General features: G+C 31.0%; 1 protein-coding gene across 2 annotated transcripts; it reads left to right on the forward strand.

The window, feature by feature from the left end:
* Positions 1–2,238: 2,238 nt before the first annotated feature.
* LOC131845570 (homeobox protein MSH-C-like) lies at positions 2,239–25,114 on the forward strand. 2 transcript variants are annotated; one of them, XM_059194650.1, is made up of 3 exons: positions 2,239–3,159; positions 21,942–22,144; positions 23,091–25,114. In XM_059194650.1, exons 1-3 carry the CDS (start codon positions 2,754–2,756, stop codon positions 23,337–23,339), a joined length of 858 nt encoding a protein of 285 aa, XP_059050633.1. In that variant the 5' UTR covers positions 2,239–2,753; the 3' UTR covers positions 23,340–25,114. The 2 variants fall into 2 exon arrangements, with proteins under 2 accessions (XP_059050633.1, XP_059050634.1); XM_059194651.1 differs by having other exon boundaries at positions 2,241–3,159; positions 21,957–22,144; positions 23,091–25,113.
* Positions 25,115–25,368: the final 254 nt, after the last annotated feature.

Genomic DNA, 25,368 nt, shown 5'->3' on the forward strand with positions numbered 1-25,368 from the left:
AAGCTTAGCTTAGCTTCTTGTAACCTAGGTATATAGGCTACGGGTGCCACTATCCAACCAGGTGGACCGTCAGTTTGATTCCCATTCCAGTTAAAAAAATACTCGTTCATTATTCACTTAGAAGCAGAGTTACAAGTCGCCGTGATTTTTTACACAATTACCTGCAGAGGGACGGCAAAACGTCAGGCTACAACGGTTACACATATAAGACAATGTTTCATTCAACCGGGAAAATCAATACCTATCTGGAATAACTTCCTATGCATTCTTCAGACGGCCCCTGTTGTCTAACGGTACCTATAGCACACCGCCTTACATCTGAAGATTGAAGGTTCGATTCCTCGTACGATACAAACATTTGTATTCATGAGAATGATTGTTCGTATCAGTCTTGATGTGTTCTATGTATGTTATGTACCAATGTATATATGTCTGTTATGTTCGTATACCTATAGAAAAAAATGTAAGTACCTACGTACGTATTTTATTAGTTATCTATAACACAAGCTCTGCTTAGCGCGGGACAAGATGGCGCTGTGTGAATTGTTGTTGATAATATTTAACAGAGATAGGTAAACCTTATAAAAAATCATATGTATCTCTCTTCTCTGTCTCCCTTAGTTAAAGCATAATGCAACTTTATAAGATCTAGGTCGAGTGAAGACAGTAAAATTACAGGATTATCAGGCACAAAATCTAGTCTTCCGCAATGACTGTCACATGCGTCATATAACGATATGATGTCCATGATGCTATTCATGTATATAGGCAACGGTTATCTACCATTCACCATCACGTAGGCTCTCTGTTTGTATACCATTTCAATTACATTTATAAAAATACGTGTCATAATAACCAGACCTGAAGCAATAATATGTAGAATAGAATAGAATAGAATAGAATAGAATAGAAAATCATTTATTCAAATAAACTTAATTTAAGCACTTTTGAATAGTCATAACAATTTGTTTTTTATCTACCACTCGTTCGGAAAGCTGTCTCATCACAAGAAGAACGAGCAAGAAACTTGTGTGTTGCTCTTTTAAATAATCCTTGTAAGTTTACATTTACAAGTCGGAACGTGTGAATACAAACTACCAACAAGCACTAATTTTTGGGTCAAATATAACCTTGCAATAAGATTAAATCAGTCGTAGTGATAAGAGCAGACCAGTCCCTACAAGCAGCACTCGTTCACGAGTATGACGGATGAGCCAGCCATCACTGCGCTCGACCATATTTTCAATTACATTGACCCGGCCCAAACATATCTGGACATTTTAGTGAGCATGACTACTCATTCCACACGACCACGTCACAGCTACAAAAATTACTATATGGTAGTTACAGTATTCGCACTTTACATAAGGATGCATGCGGCAATCAATACAAAAGCCGCTACGCTATCATATATCAAGAAAGCAGTATGAAAATTAAAATTATAACGTTGTCCGCAAATAAACTTATTCTTGCTATATATTGCTATCATCTATAAATTCATCTATCTTATAATAGGCTATGTACCTATCTATTACTTGGCAAATAGAAAGAATCCCGAACTATAATCTCCCAAACTCAATACTAAACCACCAAAACATACTACTAAGTAATACAACCCTCTCTAGAACGCGGCGAGTCCCAACATTAGACAGATAGACTTCAACCCGCCGCCCGAATGTGTCTATTGACACGAAATTAATTCCGACCAACGTGGAATCTTCACTTCCGAACCTCTGCCAACTGTCAAGCCATTTAGAACAAATGCTCTCACCTACAGGCCCCGTCATAAACAAATCAAACATGGCCGGCCCGCCCGAGATATATTAATGAGACAATGAGACATTAGCTCGCTACAAAATGCCTCCGCATTCGCGAATAATTAAATCGTAAAGTCCCTTCTACGCCCGCCTACAGCACCACTCTATTTACTCCTTTTTCATTCAGCACAATAGCCACTGCAATCCGGCAATCTCAATTCCATTACGCTACTTTAGAGGCGAGACGATCAACCAAATACCGACTTTATCTATTCGCACGAAAAACGGAAATAGAAAGTCGCGAGATTATTTTATAAGGCGTACTCCGCGGAGACTATTAATTTGAGCGCGACGAACCCCGCCTACTCAATATCACGTTTACACACATGTCGGATTGTATCGTCGTCCCGTTCGCTCCGCGCCGCTTATTAAAATTCCTCGGTCGGTAGCTGCGTCTCTCTCGATCGGCGAGAGGAGAGGCGGTCCGCGGCCGCGGTTTGCGCCCCAATACTGGCGCGATTTTCACCGCGCTTCCACGCGAAACGTTACGCGGACGCGCGCGTTCTCAAACATATTCGCAACTCGCAGAACGCGAAACGACAGCATGCTACCATTTTGAAATTGGAAACGGGAGGTTCCAAATTTGAAAATTTCGTGTGTGTGCCGAATTGTGCTAACTCGCATCGACTGCCTCTACTCGTGTTACATTGACTAGTTCCGTACACTTTACGTGAACAGTGTAATTGAATTAGTATTCATGTGCACACCTACGTAAATTTCTCAATCAAATATGATGGATGCTAACAAATTTTAACCGATAGACTTATTTGCATCGATAGCTAATTAAAATCGATTAGATAGCGACACTAGTGAGTCAGTTTACCTACATTGATGGGTAAATCGATTTGTAGATATTTAGGAAGATGATGTCGAGCATTCCGTCGGTAGAGATAGAGGGACGTTTGTGAAGGTTTGAAATGCCATCGAGTAGATGAAATGAAGACGTCGCTCGAATGCGACAGGGCCGAGGCCGCCGAAAACGGCGGGAAAGGCCGTATATCGTTTAGCGTTGACTCACTGCTAGGAGGAAAGACTGATGCACCGGCGAAGGATGCTAGTATCACGGACGCGAATAGTAACGATGCGGAGAGTACCGACGCGGCTCCGGAGACGGACGATAGTGACGTGGATATTGAGGATGTGGAATCTAATGCTGGGGACGAGAGGGACGAGCGTGAGATGGCGCACGATGGGGACGAGATGGAAGGCAGGAGCGGCGTGGTGGTCCCGCAGCCGCTGTTGCCGCGGCTCTACCAGGGGCCGGCGCCTCCGCACACCTGGCCATTCGGCGCTTTTCCTTGGATAGCGCCGAATCCTATGTTTAGAGGTGGCTCTCCTAATAGTAAGTACCTATATATGTACCTACAATATTTAAATAACAATAAGACAAATAACCTTTATTAACATATCACACAACGCCATGTAGTTCTAAATAAAGCAGAGGTGCCTACTGTAGGTATATCACAAATGACAGAAGTAAAATTACAGTAGGTAATAAAATTTTGTCATAGTGTAGAACTACCTATAATAAAATTCCAAATGCATTTTATTTTTACGATAAATATTTTCTAAAATCTCTACCGGGGCATGATGTTCTGGTGAATTAATACATATTAAATTTAAATTATTTATTGTATGTCTGATTGTCAGTCCCTTTAAGTGCAATAGACTGATAAAAAATATATTTATATTGACTGCGTAATACTCGCATTTATATGCATTGATCAGTTATTGTTATTGCATTAAACAAAGAAGTTTATTTTAACAAAAACATATTTATCAAACTTGATCAAAATATAATGTGATAAAGTTTGGTGAATATGTAGAGTCTATAGACTAACCATAACGTATCTCTGATAATTCATTTAATAATACTAATATATTCATATTAAATATAGTCTTATTACACGTGATTAAAACCTAAATCAAAACACATAATATATGTGTCTTTGTACCTTTGTTGTTTGTTTAAACAAACATCTAATTATTGCCATACAAGAAAAAAAACATAAATTTTTGACAGTTAAGAAATATTCTCTAGCATATATATACACTGGCATAAAATCATCAAAAAGTTCACTTGCAAATATTAATCTGTTCAGTTCCTATACTTATTAATTAATTGTACTTAATAAATAGTTGGGAAAATAAATTTATTTGTATGTAATATATGTGTGTAACGTACAGCTTATATATTAATATATAGGTATTACTTGTATTATTACAGAACAATAATGACCTATTAAATTCAGTACCTCCAGGATAATAAATAACAAAATTCGATTGTCATAAAACAAAAGCATTCTGCAAACAATGCTATTTGCATTACAATATGCATTTAGACATAAATAACTAATACCGGATTACCTACCTTACGTAGTAAATTGATAATTAAGCCTTAGAATTAATTACCACTAGAAAACTACTTAGATATAAAAAAAATTAACCACAAAATTAATGACAGATTTATTCGTTCCGGGTTCAATGTCAATAGCACTTTTTTTTAACAGAGCTGACAGACAGAACAAACCAATAAAGAAGCACATGTATAAAGTTTTGGGACAACAATTAAATTTATAATATCAATTCCAACATAATAAAAAACTGATTAGTTAAGTATAGTAGCTAAGTGAAAGTAAAATTTAAACTTTTGCTCTACTTTTGAAGATTTACGTAAATGGAAATGATATTGGCATTATGAGACCAATGCTGAGGTAAAACATTTCAAGTGTAAAAAGAATACCCATAATTAACAAAAAAATAAAGAACAATAAGCCGATAACAAATTGCATACGCTTGTCTGCTATTTTTGAAGATTACAGAATCCAATTGGAAAACCATCTCGTTTTTCAAAACAGTCGAAAACATAACCACGATTATAACAATGTATTTGACTATTATTATTTTTTATGTACTATAGAAAATTTCACGTAGCATTTGTTTTACAATTACGTAGATGATGTTATTGAATAATAGAATTATGCAATTTAAATGTTCATATCATATATTGTTTCGATTAGACAAATTGGCACACAGCAATTGGCCAATTAAAATACAATTAGTATAATTACTACTTTAATGTTTGTATTCGTTAATATATGCTTCAATTTTTTTAAAGCATATATCCTGAATGTACAGTTTAATTGTATGAAATATTAAGTGGACTATTTTTTCCCTAGGGAGTGCAGAGATACCCGAAAGCGGTTTCGTTTACTAAATAAAATTATGTAATATACTAAATAAATATGAATATAAGTAAACAGGGATTGGATTGGATTCACTTTTTGTTGTAAATCATACGTATAATAGTTTTTATCGGTCTAGATGTTTTCTACACCTACAGTGTATCTGTACTTTCCACTTTAATATTTTATCCTAATTTAAAAAGTTGTATCTAGTTAACAAACATACATTACTTATACTTATACTATATATAAAAATTGAGGATATATTGAGATAAAAATTAAAATTATTTTTATTTTTATGCTTTCAATTATCAATCAATTCACAATACAAAACAAGCAGGTCATTTTATTTAGGTAACTATATTAGGTAATATTAATAATCAATAAACATATTAGTAGTTAGTATACTGAGTAATATTAAATGAATAACGGCGTATAGTGACAAACTATGAAGTATAAAAGTCAATTAATATTAATTATATATAACGTTGAACTTGGATAAATCTATATTTCAATTAATACCTATACCTATTCTTAATACTACATGTCTCAATTAATTATAACCAGTATAAATGATGTTAAACAAAATAATTAAGGATATACCTAATTAACTAATTAAGTTCTACTAATCCTACTAACTTGAAAGTTTCATTCGATGGATGACCGTATCAACGTCTGGATAATTTTTTGATGTTCTTTCATGTAAAAATACTAAACGTATTTTAATGAAACTTTATAGTAATATATCAAAATGTATAAGCTTACATTAAAAAAATATATTTGTGTAAATTAGCAGAAATATAATAATAAGTGTAAAATTAATAATATGTAAAATGGATATTATGGATAAAAAATTTTCAACCTGAAATCTTAACATCTGTGCATAAACTGTTAGAATTACACGAAGATAATTTATGACAGGATTTACCTGTTCCGGTCATAACCGGAATAGGTAAATAATAGAATAATAAGATATACTATAATATGTCTTATTATTCTATCGCCATCAAATGGTGTACCTCAGGGTATAATCTTAGGTGCTCCATTATTCCTACTTAGTTATCAGCACTATTAAGTCTACGGTTCTATATACCTTTTGTTTTAAAGCACTCTTATCAGATTCCATGTTTAAATATATCTAAGGCTAATAAGATATAAAAATTAAATATAGTAGATATAATAACTTCTGGATAACATAGCTAAGATACGGAAGTTTACAATTTTTTTTTATGCTACTATTATATTTTTATACTACTATATATATATAATTATATAATTTAACATTATTGTAAATAGAGGTTTTCTTGATTCTGTTAGTATGACAATTTCATTTATATATACCTGCTTCTTATATTACTTTTAATCTGTATAGTCTCCTTACTTGAATATTCCCAAAATTGTTTAAGAAATTAAAATGACGGCTAAATTGATGGAATGTGGAATTCACCGATTATATACAAAAGAAAACACCACAAACATATCTTATCAGTTATCATATGCCGCTCCTGGTAAGTTATCATTGCAGAAAAACATAGTGTTATTCCTCTGAATTTCATTATCGCTTCAATATTGCTTGGCATATGAAATAATGGTGAATGAGGATGAAATACTTAGTTGATACAGTCACTACACAAGTCTATCTTGATAATAGAATAAAAAATAATAATAAATTCCGTAAAATAATGAAAGGAAATAGTAATGTTAAATAACTACAAATCTCTATACGCAATATCAGAGCAGAGGACCATTGTATCTTACCTCAATAATTTCTCTACCATATCACTTCAACTGAAACACAGTTCACAAAGCAAGTTGTTTCGCCGTTGCAATAGATACTTAGATAATTGATACATTGGACTATATAAAAGTAAGTCTACTGCGATAATATAATAAAAAATATAAATAAATTCAATAAATACAATATCGAGTCGAACGATTGAAACTTATTGATTAGGAATGGCACCTAAACATTGCTACTTAAATATTCCATTGATTACAAAAACAAGAGTATATATCCAAGTTACACCAATAGGGTCATTGTTAGTTAATTAATTATACTTATTTGTAACAGTAATCAGTCCAAAAATCACTAAAATAGACAATTGACAATTCCTCGTAACAATGTTAAAGGTTAATAAATCCTTTGTATTCAAATTTAGTTTTTACATTTTTCACAGAAACAACTGAATTTATATTATGCTTTTATTTATTGAATCTACGTTAAATGGTATAAATAGAAATAATTGGTACGTAGATAGGCATAAAATACTTGCCCACAATAACAGAATGACAGGTTAACGTATATCATTCTACATCTGAATACAAATCTAGGCATCCTTATTACAAATTACATAAGAGGTATGACATCTTAGTCTTTAGAAAGAGCAAGATATGACGGCCTTGTTGGTCCATTTGTATTGGTATGGTACGGCGACTAGAACAGCATGAACTAGCAATGATGCATATGATTTGGTAAACACAAGCACTGCTTGGCTTCGAACTAAATGGTGCTGTATGAATTGTCCAGGGTTGTTGTTTATTATTAACGCGGACGTCACATATAAACGTGATGACCATAGCACTATTCATATACAGATGTATAGGTACAAATGACGGTTACTTACCAGGTGGTAATATCGTAATCGTAATAAGGTGGTAATGCCCTCAGCATATTTGCCATTCCAATTATTAATAAAAGAAAGTAATTAAGACTCGTACTTAAGGTACTCATATCATGTATAGACATGGACATAGAATATCTTTTATATAAAAAAACGTGGCGATGTCGCCTATAACTCCTAACTAGGAGTTACAAGCGACATCGCCAGGTTTTTCATAAACTTAAAAATAATCAAGTACCTAATCATGTAATGTAGCTGCATTTATAGTCTTCATCTATAAATGGCAAATCATTAAACCTGCATTTAATGAAATTATAATATCGACAGATGCATGCAACCACTTTTTTCAGTCGTTACGTTGGTAAAGTGCCCAAGGCTCTATAATACATGGTGGACTCTAATTTCTGCTGTTTTAGCCTATTGTTAGCAAACTATGTTTCAGATAGATACACATATTCTGAAAGTATCCAGAAATTCCGATACTTTAAAGACTACGAGTATATACTCTCTAGTTCATTTATTTATGAATTTCTATAAGTTTCCTTATCAAATACTTCATTTTCTAAACTAAATATCCACATTATATTATTATTTATGTAAAAGAAGGTATGTTGCTGAGTATAAGTGCGTAGTATAAGTCAACATGGTTATTTAAAAGTTATGTACAATTTAATTGGTAAAGAAAATTAGAATCAGGATAGAAGAACGATAGCAAATGTATATACGTAGGTATATACATTTGCTACATTATATTTTATAATTACAACTTATGTAGACTTAATATTATATACATTTTCTATATAAGTAGGTGGGTAGATAAGATAAAAATTATGACTTCCATACGTGGCCGAAAGTATCCTATATACCTATGTAAACAAATTACCATACCATTTGACTTTTATATAAAAAGCATAAAAATCTAAATAAAATGAGTATTGCACAGTTACAACCATATCCATGACACCGCTCCCGTAATGATGACAGTCAGAATTTTTGTATTTGTAATCCAATATCAAATAATATTAAGTGAACATATGTTCGCAACCGCATTTAAAGCATACAACACGAAAGATCATTAATAAAACGCACACTAGATGGCGCTGACGCATCGTTAATCATGCAAAATAATTAACTAATAGTGTGTTCGGTTGTCGACTCAATGTTTTTATGTCTTAGGTTGATTAAATAAAGAAATTAATTAGTGTACACGTGAATCTCGTTAATGTATTATTAATATAACAAGACTGGTTTAAAAAATAATAGGATCCCCCATCAATTATGTATTATCGTATTTATATCTCTCTATATTTTTGTAATTTAAATAGCAAACAAGCTGACGACCCGCCTGATGGTAAGCAGTAACCAGCGTCGGCCTTACTCATTGCGAGGCTCCGGGCGGAAGATCTTTGCGAGGCACTTACTGGTTGTTTAAAATTTGCTTGGGTTCTTTTCGCGAGTCCTCGCTCTTGTAGGGCGAGTTCCCGGGCGATTGCCATGTGTGTGTGAGATAGATGGGTTTGCCGCATATATAACATATTGTATTCAAATATGATACTCTGATATTTGTGCTTTTACCATACCATAATTGATGTTGATTATTCCTCTGACTGTCTCATCATCGTTTACAGTCGTGAAGGTTTTATTTTTTTTAATATTGTTGGTGTGCAGAATAATTCATAATATTGTTACTATTCCTGTAATAGACGATTATTCATGGATTCCATGCAAGGAAGTGCCAAAAATAGAAATATAACATTAATACTGTCTATAGTAGTATATAATATACCTAATACGTCTATGTATATCTTCACTCAGAATATGATATAAATACACTGTTTTGTTGGGTTTCTGTTAAAAAAAATAATCGTTAACAATTTATACGTCTATCAATGTTTTTTTTGTGGAAATAAATATTATTATTACATTATTATTATAAGTAATAATTCACAGGTGCAAATACCTTTACAACTTAATTAGAAAGATCAAACGAAACCCCGCCTGTAGCATTTAAGGATTGTCTTCTATTACCCTGGGGTAGCATGCCCTTTCAAACCAAAAAATAATTTAGAAAATCTGCATATTAACTTCTAGAAATCGAAAATAATTAATTTAAAAAATCAAGGAACCATCTCTACCTTTGTATAATATTGTAGAATGACAATATAGATTTCAGTGTCAGCATATAGAAAAATACTAGCCGGAATCAAGTAATAAAATAAATTATATTACTCCCAGTATTTAATTTATATATATCTGTATAATAATGTCATTACTTGATTACTTTTTACGTTACACATACCGCTAAGTAATTAAATATTTACTAGTGTAAATACGATTTCCATTTTATATGTTAGGTGAAATATTTATTACAAAAAATTTACACCTTAATTAGAACTAAGAAAATTTTAATTACCTTCTTGTAACAAAAACATATATAAATTTAATTTTATGTTAATCAAATATTAGCTACATATTTATTTTCTGATTGCATATCTACATTGTCTGTTTGAAATGTTAAATTGTAATAATACTAAATATTTTGCAGGCTTTTTTGTAAAGGTATATCAAACTGAAGAGCTAAGTAGAACTCCCAATACTGGACGAAGTTTACCAAAAAAATAAAGTGGATATTTGGAAATATTCTTTTAATATTTCACACTAAATTAATCTGACTGACATTAGATTAATTTGGAGTTTTTATAATTCAATTTTTGTTTAATATTTTCCAATTTCTTAAGGAAAATTAATCATTTTAATTTATGAATACTATCACTCCGATTCAGTTTAGTTTATTTTTATTACTTTTATTACTGTCTCTGAAGAACTAGAAAAAACCTCATACAATTAAAACAAGAGCCATCATATAAAATGACACAAAGTTATTAAATTTGAACTCACTACGGTGAACGACTAGGTCAAGTTGCTTTCCATATCCCATAATCTCAGTATAACATTGCCTAAGAATCTAATCTCCTAAGAACCAAATTCTCATCTCCAACCTCAATAATTTAATGATTAGAACTTAGTATACGAGTAAGCTACTTTCCATACAACTCATCGAAACAAAGATATTCCTTAACAAAAATACTATAACATATTCCTTATTGCACTTTTAGGCACACTAACAATACCAATTAGAAATGATGTGAGCAAAGGTAGACTTATATCCAAAAGAGATCTCTTCCATTGAACCCAACCCAGCGTGGCATAGCTGGTAGTAGTAATGCTAATGCCTCTAACAGTTGGAAGAAATTATTAAATCTCTCAATAATTATGTAATTAAAAGTGGAGTCGCCATCTTGTACATATATTTGCAAGAAATAACCTCATTATTAGTGTTATAAATTAAAAAATGTAATTCGCGTTATTTTCTACGCAATCCCACTTTAATAATCACGTGTAAAAGACGATTGTATATTTAATCGATAACGGATCAAATCGGTTTAAGCGAGTACAGCGTGTCGATTTGTGCCAATTATTTGATTGAAGGCAACCAATGAAACAGAAGAGTGCTATCGACTGCTTATTGCATTTGATCAGATGTTACGGTATGACTGTAAATATTATTCGTATAATATGAAAGAAATAGTGAATTAAAAGGATATAGACTTACAATAATACCAAATATACTTTTTACTACTATAGATTTTTTTGGGTTTTTACTGATGTATTAAATCTTTTAATGAGTGTTGAGAATAAAACACAATGTTAGCAACAGTAAGACAGACTTCTAATTTATTATTTACCCATGTACATTATGATGATACTAGTCAACTACTACAATTGGAAATAGATGGCGTTCGTGGTCTATTTGAAAGGAATAATAATAATAAAGCCCTTAATTCTGAAATTTATGATTTTTTAACTAAAATATATATTTTTACAATAGATCTCTAATTTCAGTGTGCCTTTTAGCATAGGCCTCCTCCAGCGACTTTCATTGGTTTCTATCATGCGCCACTTTTCTCCATTTATGCTCATAGTTGACTTCAACTCATCTAAAATGGAAATAATATTTTTGATAATAAAATATAACAGATACTTCTGTATCACCTACATCAGCATGACATTTTAGTCCTCCGAAGTAGTAATACATGGATGGCTGTTCATGTACCTACTATATACAAAGGTACTAATTATGACTTAGTATCATATAAAATAATAAACTGTCATTCTCGAATTACTTGTTCCCATTACTACTTACGTATTCGTTGCTTTCTGTTCAGCCTTACGCCCATTTAACGTTTGGTCATGGGTATGTTTGTAATCATTCAATAAGAATTGTGATTTATATTTGAGAAGCGATAATAATGTAAATTATAATAGCCTGGTTTTGTTGTAAAAGTAACATTTTCGAATATTTATATAAATAATTGTAGGATTTTGTTATGCAAGATTTTTATGTATGCAGAAAAAAACCTGCATGCAACAGTCGATTAGTCATGGAATCGCTTAGGCATGTCTAATATTATTTTATTAGGTATTTCATATGAGATGTTGCTATCATCACATCGACAATGAATATTAACTGCCCACTTTACTGTTTCCAGGATTGGTTAAACTCTTTTCTAAGCCATTTTTTTATTTATTATACGAATCCATTGTTGTTTTTGGACAAAAATTTTTTTGTCTATTCTATGTAAGTATGGTATATTATGTATATATTTACATACGTAACTGTCTATCAGAGCACTAGTATCCACCCATTAACTTAACTTAACTCAAGAGTAGATGACGCTGAGTGAATTGTTATTTATAATATATAACTGAGTAGATAACGTTGATCAGGCATTAGTTTCCAAATAAAGAAAACGCTAATATAGAAACAACAACTAAAAAATAATTAATCTAGAACATTATTATTAAATTAATAATAATAATGGTCTAGTAGTTGTTTTCTAAACTTATTTTATCGCAATTATTAAGTTGCCACTTGGACAAATTGGCAAGCACAGCTATATATAAATAATGATAAAATCACCATAATACCATACTCCTAATATTTACTAATTTACTTGCAGGTAAGTTCAGATTTACATTGTATACAACGAACTCATTAAATTACAAGATAAGAAGCATGATGAGGCTCTCACGCGTTGCCGCTCTAAAAGACTAAGATGTCTTTTTAACGCTTAGCGATTTGCACACATCTAAATATAATTGGAATAAAACTACTAATTAAAATGCCTTGGGTTTTATTTGCATTAACTACTAGTACCTACATATAATTGAGATAAATAATATCTACCTCACAGCCATATCCTGAGTGAATTTAGATAAAGATTTTCCTGTGTTAATCTAAAATAAAATTTATCTTTACGTTACTAAATTTTATTTACATTTGCCCAACACCTGTTTTAACACAACACAACATTTAGTAATAAATATCATTACCTACTACTTTAACAGGTACATCATTATTAAAATTAAATGTATTCTTTTAAGAATATTTGTTTATGTACAACACTAGATACTCAATTATTTTTTTAAATCTTACATACAATATTATATAAATCCGAAATAACTCCATGGACTCCATGGACTTTCGATTCGAGAGATTCGTAAACTGCTTTCATAAAAAATATTTAATGAAAGCATTTTACGGTTTTTATTACGTATGCGAGTAAACATTATATATTGTATTTTATTATAGACATTAATAAATAATTAGTAATACCTACTATTGATCCAACAAACAACAGGACTAAACAATTACATTATAATTAATATAATACCAACAAAATCATAAACTTTTCGTTTAAAAATAACAGTAAAAATCACTGTAATATTTGGGGAAGATGCCATAAGAAAAACCTTACTTACTAATTTAAAATAAATTACGTAATAATATGAGATAATAAAAAGAATACACAAAAGATTAGTAGTAGTTAGCGCGTGAAAGTACAACACACATGTGGTTTTCTATTATCTAAATTAATCTAATGTCCGTGCAAACCATTCTCAATAATTAAGATAATTATAACTGGCAACATATCTTAGATATCTGTGCGAACGATATCTAGTGGCTAATCGGCTCTATCGTGGGAACATGAGATATCAGTTCACTTGAAATAGCGGTTATACACGTAATTATGTATGATATTTTAATTATAGCCATTTAAGTATTTGGCTAGTTACGGAAAAAAATACTTCTTACACTTTTTGTAATCATTTAAACATAGGAATTCGGTAAAAATGTTGATTAGATTTCCTTGTGCAATACGGTTACTAGTAGATGAGTATAGAATAGAATAACATTTATTATATTACACATCACAAATATTAGACACTAATATAATGTATGCTATTAAAATTACGACCTAAATTGTAAAATTCTAATTTACATTATGAAATTATTAGCAATGATATGAATTCGGGGTCTTAATTTTTATCGTATTCTGGAAATAAAAATTACCAAGGCAAAATGTGTTTCCTGGTAACTTACACTTTCTGAACAAGTATTTTGACGTGAACGTTTATGTACCTAATAGATATCTAAGTTATTAGATTTATTAAGCAACAAAAATATAAAAATTAACAGTAAACTAATATACAAAGCCATACCACAGAATTTGCACCTGATAGTGTTACGTATAAAAAAATATATTCAGATACATTTTGATCTTTTTTTTACAGTTTGATCACCTCAGATATTAATTTTCCACTGCTGAAATTAAATATTATTAAAGAACAGTCCATGGATTCCTTGTATGCGTCTTACTTGAGACCCTTCATTCATCACGATGGCATGGTATGGTAATCGTACAGTACATGCCTGTACAAAATCCCTTCTCCTAATTGGTACTAGGTAGGAACGCCGTTAATTATGACCTGCAAATGTAATATTTAGATTTATGTAGCAGCTCTATCTATAATACACATAAGTATATAAAAACTGCAGTCCATACCCGTAATTTGAAGTAGGTAATGAATTGGGTTCTTTTCAGTTTATGTTCTCCTTTTGCAAATTCTCTTAATTAATGAAGATCAGTACAGGTTACGTAAAATGGCGAAAGGTTTGCACAAAATAGAGGACGTGATCTGAAAATGAAGTGGATTTCCTTTATTATTATTCCACTTTATGTGTAGCTACGTTGACATCATATAATTTTACCGTTCACCCAACGCCTGTAACAGATCCTCATTAAAAACTGTAATGGATTATAATAGACCGTAAAAACCAACATTTCACCCAATATGACCGTTATTACCGAATTCATTACTAGCAGGGAAACATTAATGGCCGACACTCAGGGATGCCAACCGAAAAGCATTAACAGTGGCATGCGAATTGTGCCCAAATTGGTGTGGTGCGCGGACGATATTAAATAAATAATTACACATTTGTCAGATACACCTAAAAAGCGAAATGTCCGCGGAGAGCAAGTTGCCGTATTTGGCTCGCTATGTTGCCAACTTGCGCAGGTGAACGCCAATTACTGAAAAGCGCAAAAAGCGCGCTCGGACAAATTGTGAAATTGTAAGTCGGATCGAGCGCTTAGCCAAGCGAGTCTCTCCCTGTTGACGGCCATTGAAACGGCGAGACCTAATTTAGCGGTAAATAAAACGATCGAACACCGCCATCTTGGTTTTAGAAACGTGTTCTATCTTTAATTTCCGTTAGGGATACTTTTACTTTAAATTTCATAACTTATTTCATGATAGAGTCGTAAGCTTAACATTAAGATGTAGAGTAACTTTTGTTGAAAATCAAAATTATTATCCATTTTTATATACCCATTTGTATTATTATCCATCTTTTATACTATAATAAGACTCGCAAGCATTAAAATAACTGTATTGACTTAAAAAATAACTCACGCACAAAATTGCGGGCACAGCTAGTCTTAAAATAAATACATACATTCTCTACAAATGTCTAGGTAGTTATTATCGAAATTTTCGCCAAGGAATCTTCAACACTCATTCGGATCCGAATGATACCGACCGATATTTCTGAGAATATTTTTTATGTCTTAATTTCGTTCATAACATGCAAGTCGTAAAGAAGCCAGCCACAGACTGTGAACCGATGATTAACAAACAATAATAATGTTATAAATTATAAAATAATACTGAATGAACAATTTAATTCTTCGCCGTCCCATTGCGACTCTTTGATGTTTTATTCACATATTTTAGTGATTAGCTGTTGACTTCTTGAATTAAAACCAGTACCTATGCAATTCAAATTAACTCTTTGCTGATAAAGTACCAATATAGCAATATATTATTTATAAATAATAATAACATTATTAGTTTTACGTACATTTAGTATAATTAGATACAAATTATTTATAAAAAATATATTGCTATATTTGTACTCTCTTAGTACTTTATCTTATTTATAGTTGTATAGGTCATGAATATATCCAGGCCACGTGCACTCCGCACGTGAAGACAGCTGAAATTTGAGGCCCGTAAACTTGTTATACCAATCTTAGGTATAAATAAAAACTGGTATCCAGTTCTGGTCAGGTCGATAGATGAGAAGAATTTTGGCAAACACAATTATGGCAACAACATGTTTTAAGCTAACTACTATCAATATATTTTTTAATATTCAAATAGATTTATCAGCTTGTGACTTCGGATAGTACAACCTAATCGGAACGTCGAAATATGTGACTATCTTTATTTACTATTTTTTTAACTTACTTGGTAGGTAAGTCTAAATTAACTATTTTAATAATGTGTAAAAAATTTAACAAAAGTACATATGTACCTATCTGAATATTATTGGAGAACATTTATATATGGTTTGTAATGACAAGTAAGAAGTGCAATACTGTAAACATTAACCTCACAGCTGCTCCCACCACCGTTGTTCTCATGAACAACTTTTCTACATGTACCTTACTCTCTTTTTTACATTCACGTGCCATATTTGAAGAAACCGATTCTTCTTGTAAATTCTTTAAAAAAAGAGTTAATTGTGGATGTAGATCTGTTCACGAGTAAAATATCCTTATATGACAATATGGCGATAAAAACATTTCTCGATAAATCGTAGATAATCGTATGCAAACCCGTTGGTCGGTTTTCTTAGTAGAATTTATAAGAATAGACTGGGGTAAAAACTGTTGTTGAAACAACAGTGTACAGTCAACGTAACTAGGATGCTAACAAATTAAATAGGATCCTTGCATACTTAAATTATTCGTTTTTATTTTTGTGTCATGCGTATTTAATGACAAATATATAATCTGGCGGTATACTTTAGTAAAAATCCCGCTAATCGACATAAAGCTATATAGTTTACATCTAAGAAAAATGACAGACATTGTGCATGCAATTTTCTAAAAGTACATAAAAATTGCATGCTCAATGTCTCTCATTTTTCTTTTCATCAGAACCTTCTAATTATATTATATTATATCATATTCGTCTAATTATATTATATTCGTATTATAAAAAACAATGAAAAATATGTAAGAAATCGGTTAAATCGTTTTCATGTTACTAACTAACGGAAACAGTGAGTTATTTGTAAACATAAATACATTATTAATACGAAGTATTCGATTCTGTTAGCTATTTTCTATGCTGGCTGTACCTACCATCGACTGTAGCTATTTACCGGAAAATGGTTTGAGATCGCATTTTCTTGTTAATTGATCATTCGCATTCGTATGTAAGTATCTAATTTGCGAGTGTAATGAGAACATATCTGTAATTGCACGAATCCACGAACGTGCGTGTAGTTTGATGCGGTAAATCTAATCTTGTTAATGTTACTTACTTAGATTTTTTTAACATAATCATTCTTAGTATGGTTGGTCGAAAACAACTTGTTAATATCATAGATAATTTTAATTGTTTCGTTTTTTTAAAATAAAAAAAGTTTTTATGTTACCATACCTTATTTATTGTAGGTCTATATTCCATTATATTTTGTTATTTACCAAAAACAATGAATATGAAAGTTAATTATTGAAGTACATATACCTAAGTATTATTGAAATTTGCAAATAGTTCAGTTAACAAGTGCAAAAAAATACAACGTAATTTATTCGAATAACAGCAGAGAATACAACAATCCAATTAAATCGCGACATTGACAACTAAATCCTATTAAGTAATCGAAACGACCCGCTTAATTGGCCGCCATTACATGAAATGCTCTATGGTCTGTCATCGCACACAAAATGGCGTCCAGCGTGGCGCGCGCGGGAAAATAAATACGCATCGAGATGGATATTATATCTTCATTAGCGTTCAGTAGCGCGCATTGATGTGTCCACAGGTGGGTACCATTGAAATTGTTGTATTTTATCACTGGTCTGCATAAAGATAGGCTCTAGTGCAGATAAGAGTTTGCCTTTTTAGATTTAATATAGTCCAGTGCATTGATTTGTTTGAAGCCTTTTATAGAATCTACAGTAGTGTATTGTTTCGAAAATATTTTACACTAGCCCTCGACTTAAGAATCGTATAATATTTTTGATTGTAAACCACATTCAAATAAGTTATGCCGTTTCTGAGACTAGCGCACATAAACACATAAAAAAACAGACAAACATCAGTAATTGTTTTGTATTATCTACCTATACTATATTGATAAAGTTCCCTTATATTTATTTCCTCGTATATTTTTCACTTATAGACAGCAATTAGTTATACTTTTATTTTATTTATATTATGAACTATTGTATTCAATATACTTTTGAGAGAGAAATACGAATTTAGCATTCCTCATGATTCTTCAGGCGGGTGCGGGTGCCATTTTTAATTAATTTCTTTCTATATATGTATATATATATATATATATATATAAAGAAATTGTCTTGATTATTGTTATAACTTTTACTTCCTTAATTATTTATATGTTTTACATATAAATTAAAGTTGAGAATTAAAAGACGGACCGCCAAATATTCATCGAATTCAAACATTATTCCTTCAGGAAATTGAATTGAATTGAAAAATTAATATGTAAATACCTAATCAATTGTCAATTGATAACTTAATCAATCTACATGCCAATCTTCAATATCATGCCTGCTAACATATAATTAATTACCTATTCTCTTGCCTGACTCTACATTTTTTCTATAATAGTTTATTCTATACAAACTTATGCATACCTAACTGCTTCTTACAATTCACTTGCTTATAAATGTATATTTAAAAAACAAACAATAGATATAAATATAATTATTTTCTGACTAGCTCTTTATCTCTTTCTTAAGTCACTCAACCAGAGGTCCATCTCAGTCTAATAAAAGGCAACAGAGGAAACTTATATGTTAACCTAGAAAATGTTCTATTTATTTACCAAATATCCATCTATTTAAGGATGATGAGTAACAAACAGATATATATTTATTTTTACGGACGTATCGTATCTAATAGTGCACAGGAGACTGTTCGTTTGATTGCATAACACAAACCGTAATTGTAATATCTACATGTAATACCTATAGTTATAGTATCTTTTGTTCCCTAACAACATTAATTAAACCCGAATGCGGTGTCATTAGCCGGATTGATATTCAATGTTAAATCGATTTAATACATTTGAATATTAAAACATCGACTGCATAATAATTGTATAGACTTGGTAAGCCATTGTTTGACTTCCGTTTGATAAATTACCTAATGCGATTGTTTAATTTGGTTTTGAAAGGTGCTTTATAATGCATTAGAGAGATATTTAAAACATATTAACATAATTTATGATTCACAATAAAGATATTTCTATTTACAAAAAAATATCAAATAATTATATTTGAGCTAGCACCCATACTTAACCATTTAAACTTATATCCATAGTATTTGGAATAAAAATAGCTTGTAACTTTTTGTTTGTGAACCGATTACAATGAAACAATGTTAGCTTGCAAGAATGCGTTAAATTAAACCCATTCAAATCTATAAACAAACACACAGTCAAACATAAAGAGTTTCAAACATATTTATTGACTTCTGTAATACGTGTATAATATGTATAAATTAATTTTATGAAAGAATATTTAGTGTACACATGGCTTGTTTACGAATTTATAATTTGATAGATTTATAAGCGTTGCTCCACATTACGGAGGAATAAAATAAGAACTGATAGTGGTGGTTCATCAATAAATATTGTATCAATCCTAAATTAAACCACGGTTTATTTTCAATATTCTACAAAGGATCCACTGCTAGTAGCCTAGCATGCACTGTCGCGATTTTTTATTGTATAGTAGTTGGTACCTATTTTAAACGATTTCGCCGGTATAGCTGATGACCGTTCGCTGAAAAATATCGTAATGCGAACTTATAATGAAGAATCTGGGACGATCATAAAATAGTAGAGTGTAAAGATGATTGTTTGAATTAAATAATTAACTTGATAATGGTGCAAAAATTACATTTAAAACATGAATAGCTAAATGAAGAAATATTCTTTTTAATTTTTATACTTGATTAAAAGACAGTAATTTTTATCAGTTTATAAGAGTGAAACTGGGCTCCTCAGGAGCTTCTTCGCTGTCTAACATGTAGCACAGTTTTACCTGAACAGGCTAATACGAGGAGTAAATAGTTAACTAAACAGAACCAATTAGGTGCGTATTTCATTACTAAGGCATAAAATTAGCCATCAAATTACATACTAAGCCAAAAATTCAGATTAGTCTATATAGTATAGTATAGTATAGTAGGTAGTTCAGAAAGCTCCAGATATACAGAACCATAAATTAAAAAATAGTAACGTACGGGCTCTGTTTGTTGCTCTGTGTTTGTTTTAATTGCTTTTGCACAAAGATTATCTGTTATTGCTATTTTACCTTTACAGACTGTCTTCAACTTATTTCCCGATTATTTAAAAAACATTATTATACATAGTCAAGGTGAATTCTGTGTATATAAAGATTATAAAAGTACAAAAAATTGTTGATCCTCTCATTTGTTTTCTAAATTCTCTATCCTCTCACTTGTTTTGAAAACCAGAGGATATCTTCTCTTACTTTTAGTATTTATAAAATAAAAATACTAGAAATGACAGATTTATTCTTTATAAAAATTCTGAATAATATAATTAGCAAATTGAGTTTCGACAGATTCAAATAGAGATCGCATCTCATAGACAACATAGTTACGAGTATTGCTAACTTTATCGACGACTTATTTCGCAGCTATGTATTAAATTAATATTTAAGTGTAGTTCTATATTTACCTTTCAAAAAAATAATTTGATATCTATTCAGTTACATGCAAAAATCAGTCACTTATTTGGCCTACTTTAGTCATCCACTCACACAACACGTTACCATTTATGTATGTGACAAAGTTGTTGAACTAAAGCTGCCTGTGACAATGTCATAAAGTAAACTAGTAATATCAATATCTGGTTATATCGTATAAACGTTATGGACTTTCTGACTTGTACCAATAACTCATAACAACTATTTTTACTTTTAAATGAACGAAGCGGCCCTTCGTTAAAATGTTCCAAACTTCATATCTTTCATTCAAATTTGGTGCTAATTGTAAATATCATTTCATATTATACATATATCTAATATAAACTAGAGGGCAGTGGTCGAAATTGTGTGTGACCATAATTAATATTACATTCAGTAAGAGTATAGACAAATATAATCAATTCTTCTTATTGAAAAGAGTATATATTCGTGTGTGTGTGTGTGTCAAAAACATGGCAGTGTGTATGTGATGTCTTCTTATTGAATTAATTTATAATTAAAGAAAAATATTAGCATTCTACACTTCTTCTTTATATAAACTCTAAGTGTGCGAAGTTTCATATTCCTCCGTCATCATATTATTATATACATGTAATATTGTTTTAGTTATTTAATTAAGGGAGATTTACCTTTCGATAGAGTTTTGTGAAATTCGTGGTTACCGTGACGATGTTACTACATCTTTTAAGTAGGCTTTTGTTTAGAATAGTAAACCTTACTGATAACTTAGTAACTGTCGCCTAAAGATTTGAATATTACCACACACTACGAGGTCCACATATCTATTGTCAGTCTTTTTTTATGTAACTGAAATACCAAATATCAAGTAGTATATGATGGTGGATAGCAAGTGGTAACCGTCGCCAATAGATATAGAGAATATTACGGTCATAACAAAATGAATACGTAGCTCACGAGGCACTCACAGGAATAGCAACGCTAGCGCGTTGCTATTCCTGAGGCCTTACTGTGTAAAAACAACACTCAGACAATTTTCACTTTCCGTGATTTTACGATTATACGAGACATATGTACAAAAGAGATAATATTATAGTATGTTGTACGATATCACAACCTATCAATGTCACCCTAGTCTATTTTTGTTATGGAAATGTCAAAATTAAATAGTATGTTTCTCCTCAGCGGGAGCTCCAAGCGGTCCACCAGTGGTACGATGCCAACTCCGAAAGCACAAGCCCAACAGGAAACCACGGACACCGTTCACCACGCAGCAACTCCTCGCCCTTGAGAAGAAGTTCAGGGACAAACAGTACCTGAGCATAGCAGAAAGGGCTGAATTTTCCTCCTCGCTGAGGTTAACTGAAACACAGGTAAGAATCTTGTCCTGTCGCACATGAAATGACGGTCTACTTTTTTATTGATTTTAGGCTACTAATGGCCCATATTACAAATATAATAGAATATGAAATCCTTATTTCAAATAAAGTTAATTTAAGCACTTTTGAATAGTCATAACAATTTTTTTAATCTACCGCTCATTCGCAAAGCTGTCTCATCACAAGAAGAACGAGTAAAAAACTTGTGTCTCCTCTTTTAAATAATTCTTGTAAGTTGACATTTTACAAGTCGAAACGTGTGAATACAAACTACCATCTAGCACTAATTTATTAGGGTCAAATATCAATACACTAATAAGTTTAAATCAGTTTTAATAATTTATATACACAATAAGATTAAAGCAGAATTAAATCAGTCGTACTGATAAGTAAGATCTGTCCCTACAAGCAACATTCGTTCACGAGTATGACGGATGAACCAGCCATCACTGCGCTCGACCATATTTTAGGGAGCCCAATGACCCTACTACACTAGCATAAATATGTAATAATAATACCTATATAGAAATGTAAATCGCCTCTGTGATCACGGCACTGACAACGACGCAATATACTACGATATTATTTATACCTATACCTTTAGGTGAGATTTGTTATTCTCAAATTCGCTTTCATTTGCTTACTATTTTCTCCATGAGCTCGTATGGAGAAGACTAGAGAGTTACTCATGACTCGTTCCACTGATTTACAAAAATATTAATAATCAATATAAATTATTGAAATCCTACCTCTTTTTATGTACTGTGATGTACAAACGATAATCATTAATTTAAAATAATTTCTATTTGTTACCTTGAGAGGCTATATAAGCAAGTAAAACTCATGTCTCTAGATAATTAAACAAGGTAGTTGAAGACTTTTGGATTTTATAATTTCAAACCATTGTTATTTGTATAAACAACTCAATTCTTATTTTCAGGTTAAAATATGGTTTCAAAACAGACGCGCGAAAGCGAAACGTTTGCAAGAAGCCGAGATCGAGAAACTGCGATTATCGGCCAGACCTCTATTGCCTCCGTCCTTTGCCCTCTTCGGTGGTGGAGGCGCGCCCCCTCTCTTCGCCGCTATGGCAGCGGCCACTAGACCACAGTTGAGCTTCTTAGGAGGCCCCCCGAGTCATCAACACGCTATAAACATGAACATATTGAACTCGTTACAACCCCATTGACGACTGGAACACGCGGGGACGCGTGAAACCCCTGAACAACCGGCTTCATCCTAGCTGGAACACGGGTTGATCCCGTCAGTTATCGAAATTCAAATTTATAACTAGTGAAATGATTATAAACTCATTATAATGATTAAATGAATAAAAAGCAGGCTGTTAAATAAATTTTATTTATAGAAACATTTAAAAAAGGATAAAGCGAATAATGGTGTGTATAAATAATTACTATTCTTGATTCAAAATATTGTTTTTACTAAAAGAAATGTTCTAGTTCAAGTGATTTGTTTTAATAGAGATCAGTGACTGTATAAAATAAAATATAATTATAGTTAATAATGTATAATATCCTGATAAGTTCTGTGTAGCTAATTTAGTACAGTACATAGTGCTTTTTACAATTTTGAAACAATAAGTGCAATTTCTTATATAATTAAGTAAAGTAAATGAAAAATCAATAAAATGCTCGCTAGTATGATAACAGTTTGAACTAGTGTTGAAAATATGTGTCAATCATCAGTATACTACTAATGTTTTATTAGTGGCCAGAAATCAAAATACCTATTCGGGTATTTATGTATAAAAATGTAACATAAAACTAATTATATATGTTTCTTTCCATTTTTGTATAGTATCACCTATCCCTTGTTCTTAAAATCGAATACTCGTGTGTTTTGTCACTCTCTCTCAAATTCAAAAACTTGCTAGATAAAACTGGACAATGTTTTATATAACTAAAATAAAATAAATACTTATTTAACGATTGAGATTTTATGAATAAGGAAGTGAAAATTAGTAGACATTTTATTGATTTATTATAGTATTTTTTTAATATTTCCATATGGCAGCCCTTTAACCACATTGGAAATTTAATAATGTTATACGATATTATAGAAACGTTTTTTGTATATCATCACACACGTGTCATAAAGTAATATAAATTGCCAGGCCATTTCTTACATACAATATAATTCTTTAATAATTTCTACACCTACAACTTAGCAAATACCTGCAAATATAGGTAATATTACTTCATAAGTATAATATAGGCATTCATGGAAAGCACACTTCCGGACAATAGAGTTTGAGTAAACTTTCATTATTGTAAAACACGGTCTTTTTTATTTTTCTTAGTTTGCACCATATTTTTTTTCTTTATTCTATAATATTACAGAAAAAACATTACTTTAACATACTTTCATTAGTGCTAAACGTTTCATGCATATAATATTTACAATACTCATAATTAATGGTATTAATTTAATATAATATTAAAAACAATACATTTTCACAGATCTGATTTAAAGTACTACTACCGCTGTTGATGAATGTAAAAAAGCTATGTATATACATATTAGTATCGTAATTAAATTATTGTATACGTAAGTTTAAGTGTAGATGACTCTCAATAAACTATTAGATTTTTTAATACAAATTATTGTGAAATAGTTAAGTATATTACGTATTAATGTGTTATTTTTTTATTTGTTTACAATTTAATTCTTTTGAACTTTTGAATTACGAAATATTGTTTTGTTTTACAAAAAATCTTAAAACACATTTTAAATCTGTATTTGGGATATTTTGAACATAGAGAACATTTATGTAATAAATATAAGAATGACTTGGCGCATTTGTAAATTATTGATTAAATTATAAATTCGTTATTAGTACACTTATGATGTTTTAATTCTCTATAAAATAATATTGGCATATGTAGGCTTTGCATCACTACCTAATACAGGAGTGATGACTTCTTGAACTAAACACAAAATTAGGTTTTGTATAGACATTTATACGTCTAACAATAATAACAATAATAATTGAAAAACTAATAAATAAATATTACTTTTAAAGTAATAAAGTATTTTATTAGTCTTTATCAATCATAAACGTGTAAATTTAATGCAATCTAAACCTGAACATATCTGTTTACGAACATCTTGACGAACAGTTCTTATAAGGTTATTCTGGGCTCAATGGTATTATATCATAAATTAAATATTATATCATCTAAATTATCGAAAAATTC

This window comes from Achroia grisella, unplaced genomic scaffold (genome assembly GCF_030625045.1).
Source record: "Achroia grisella isolate CSIRO2021 unplaced genomic scaffold, CSIRO_AGI_Agris_v1 utg474, whole genome shotgun sequence".
NCBI classification, from domain to species: domain Eukaryota; kingdom Metazoa; phylum Arthropoda; class Insecta; order Lepidoptera; family Pyralidae; genus Achroia; species Achroia grisella.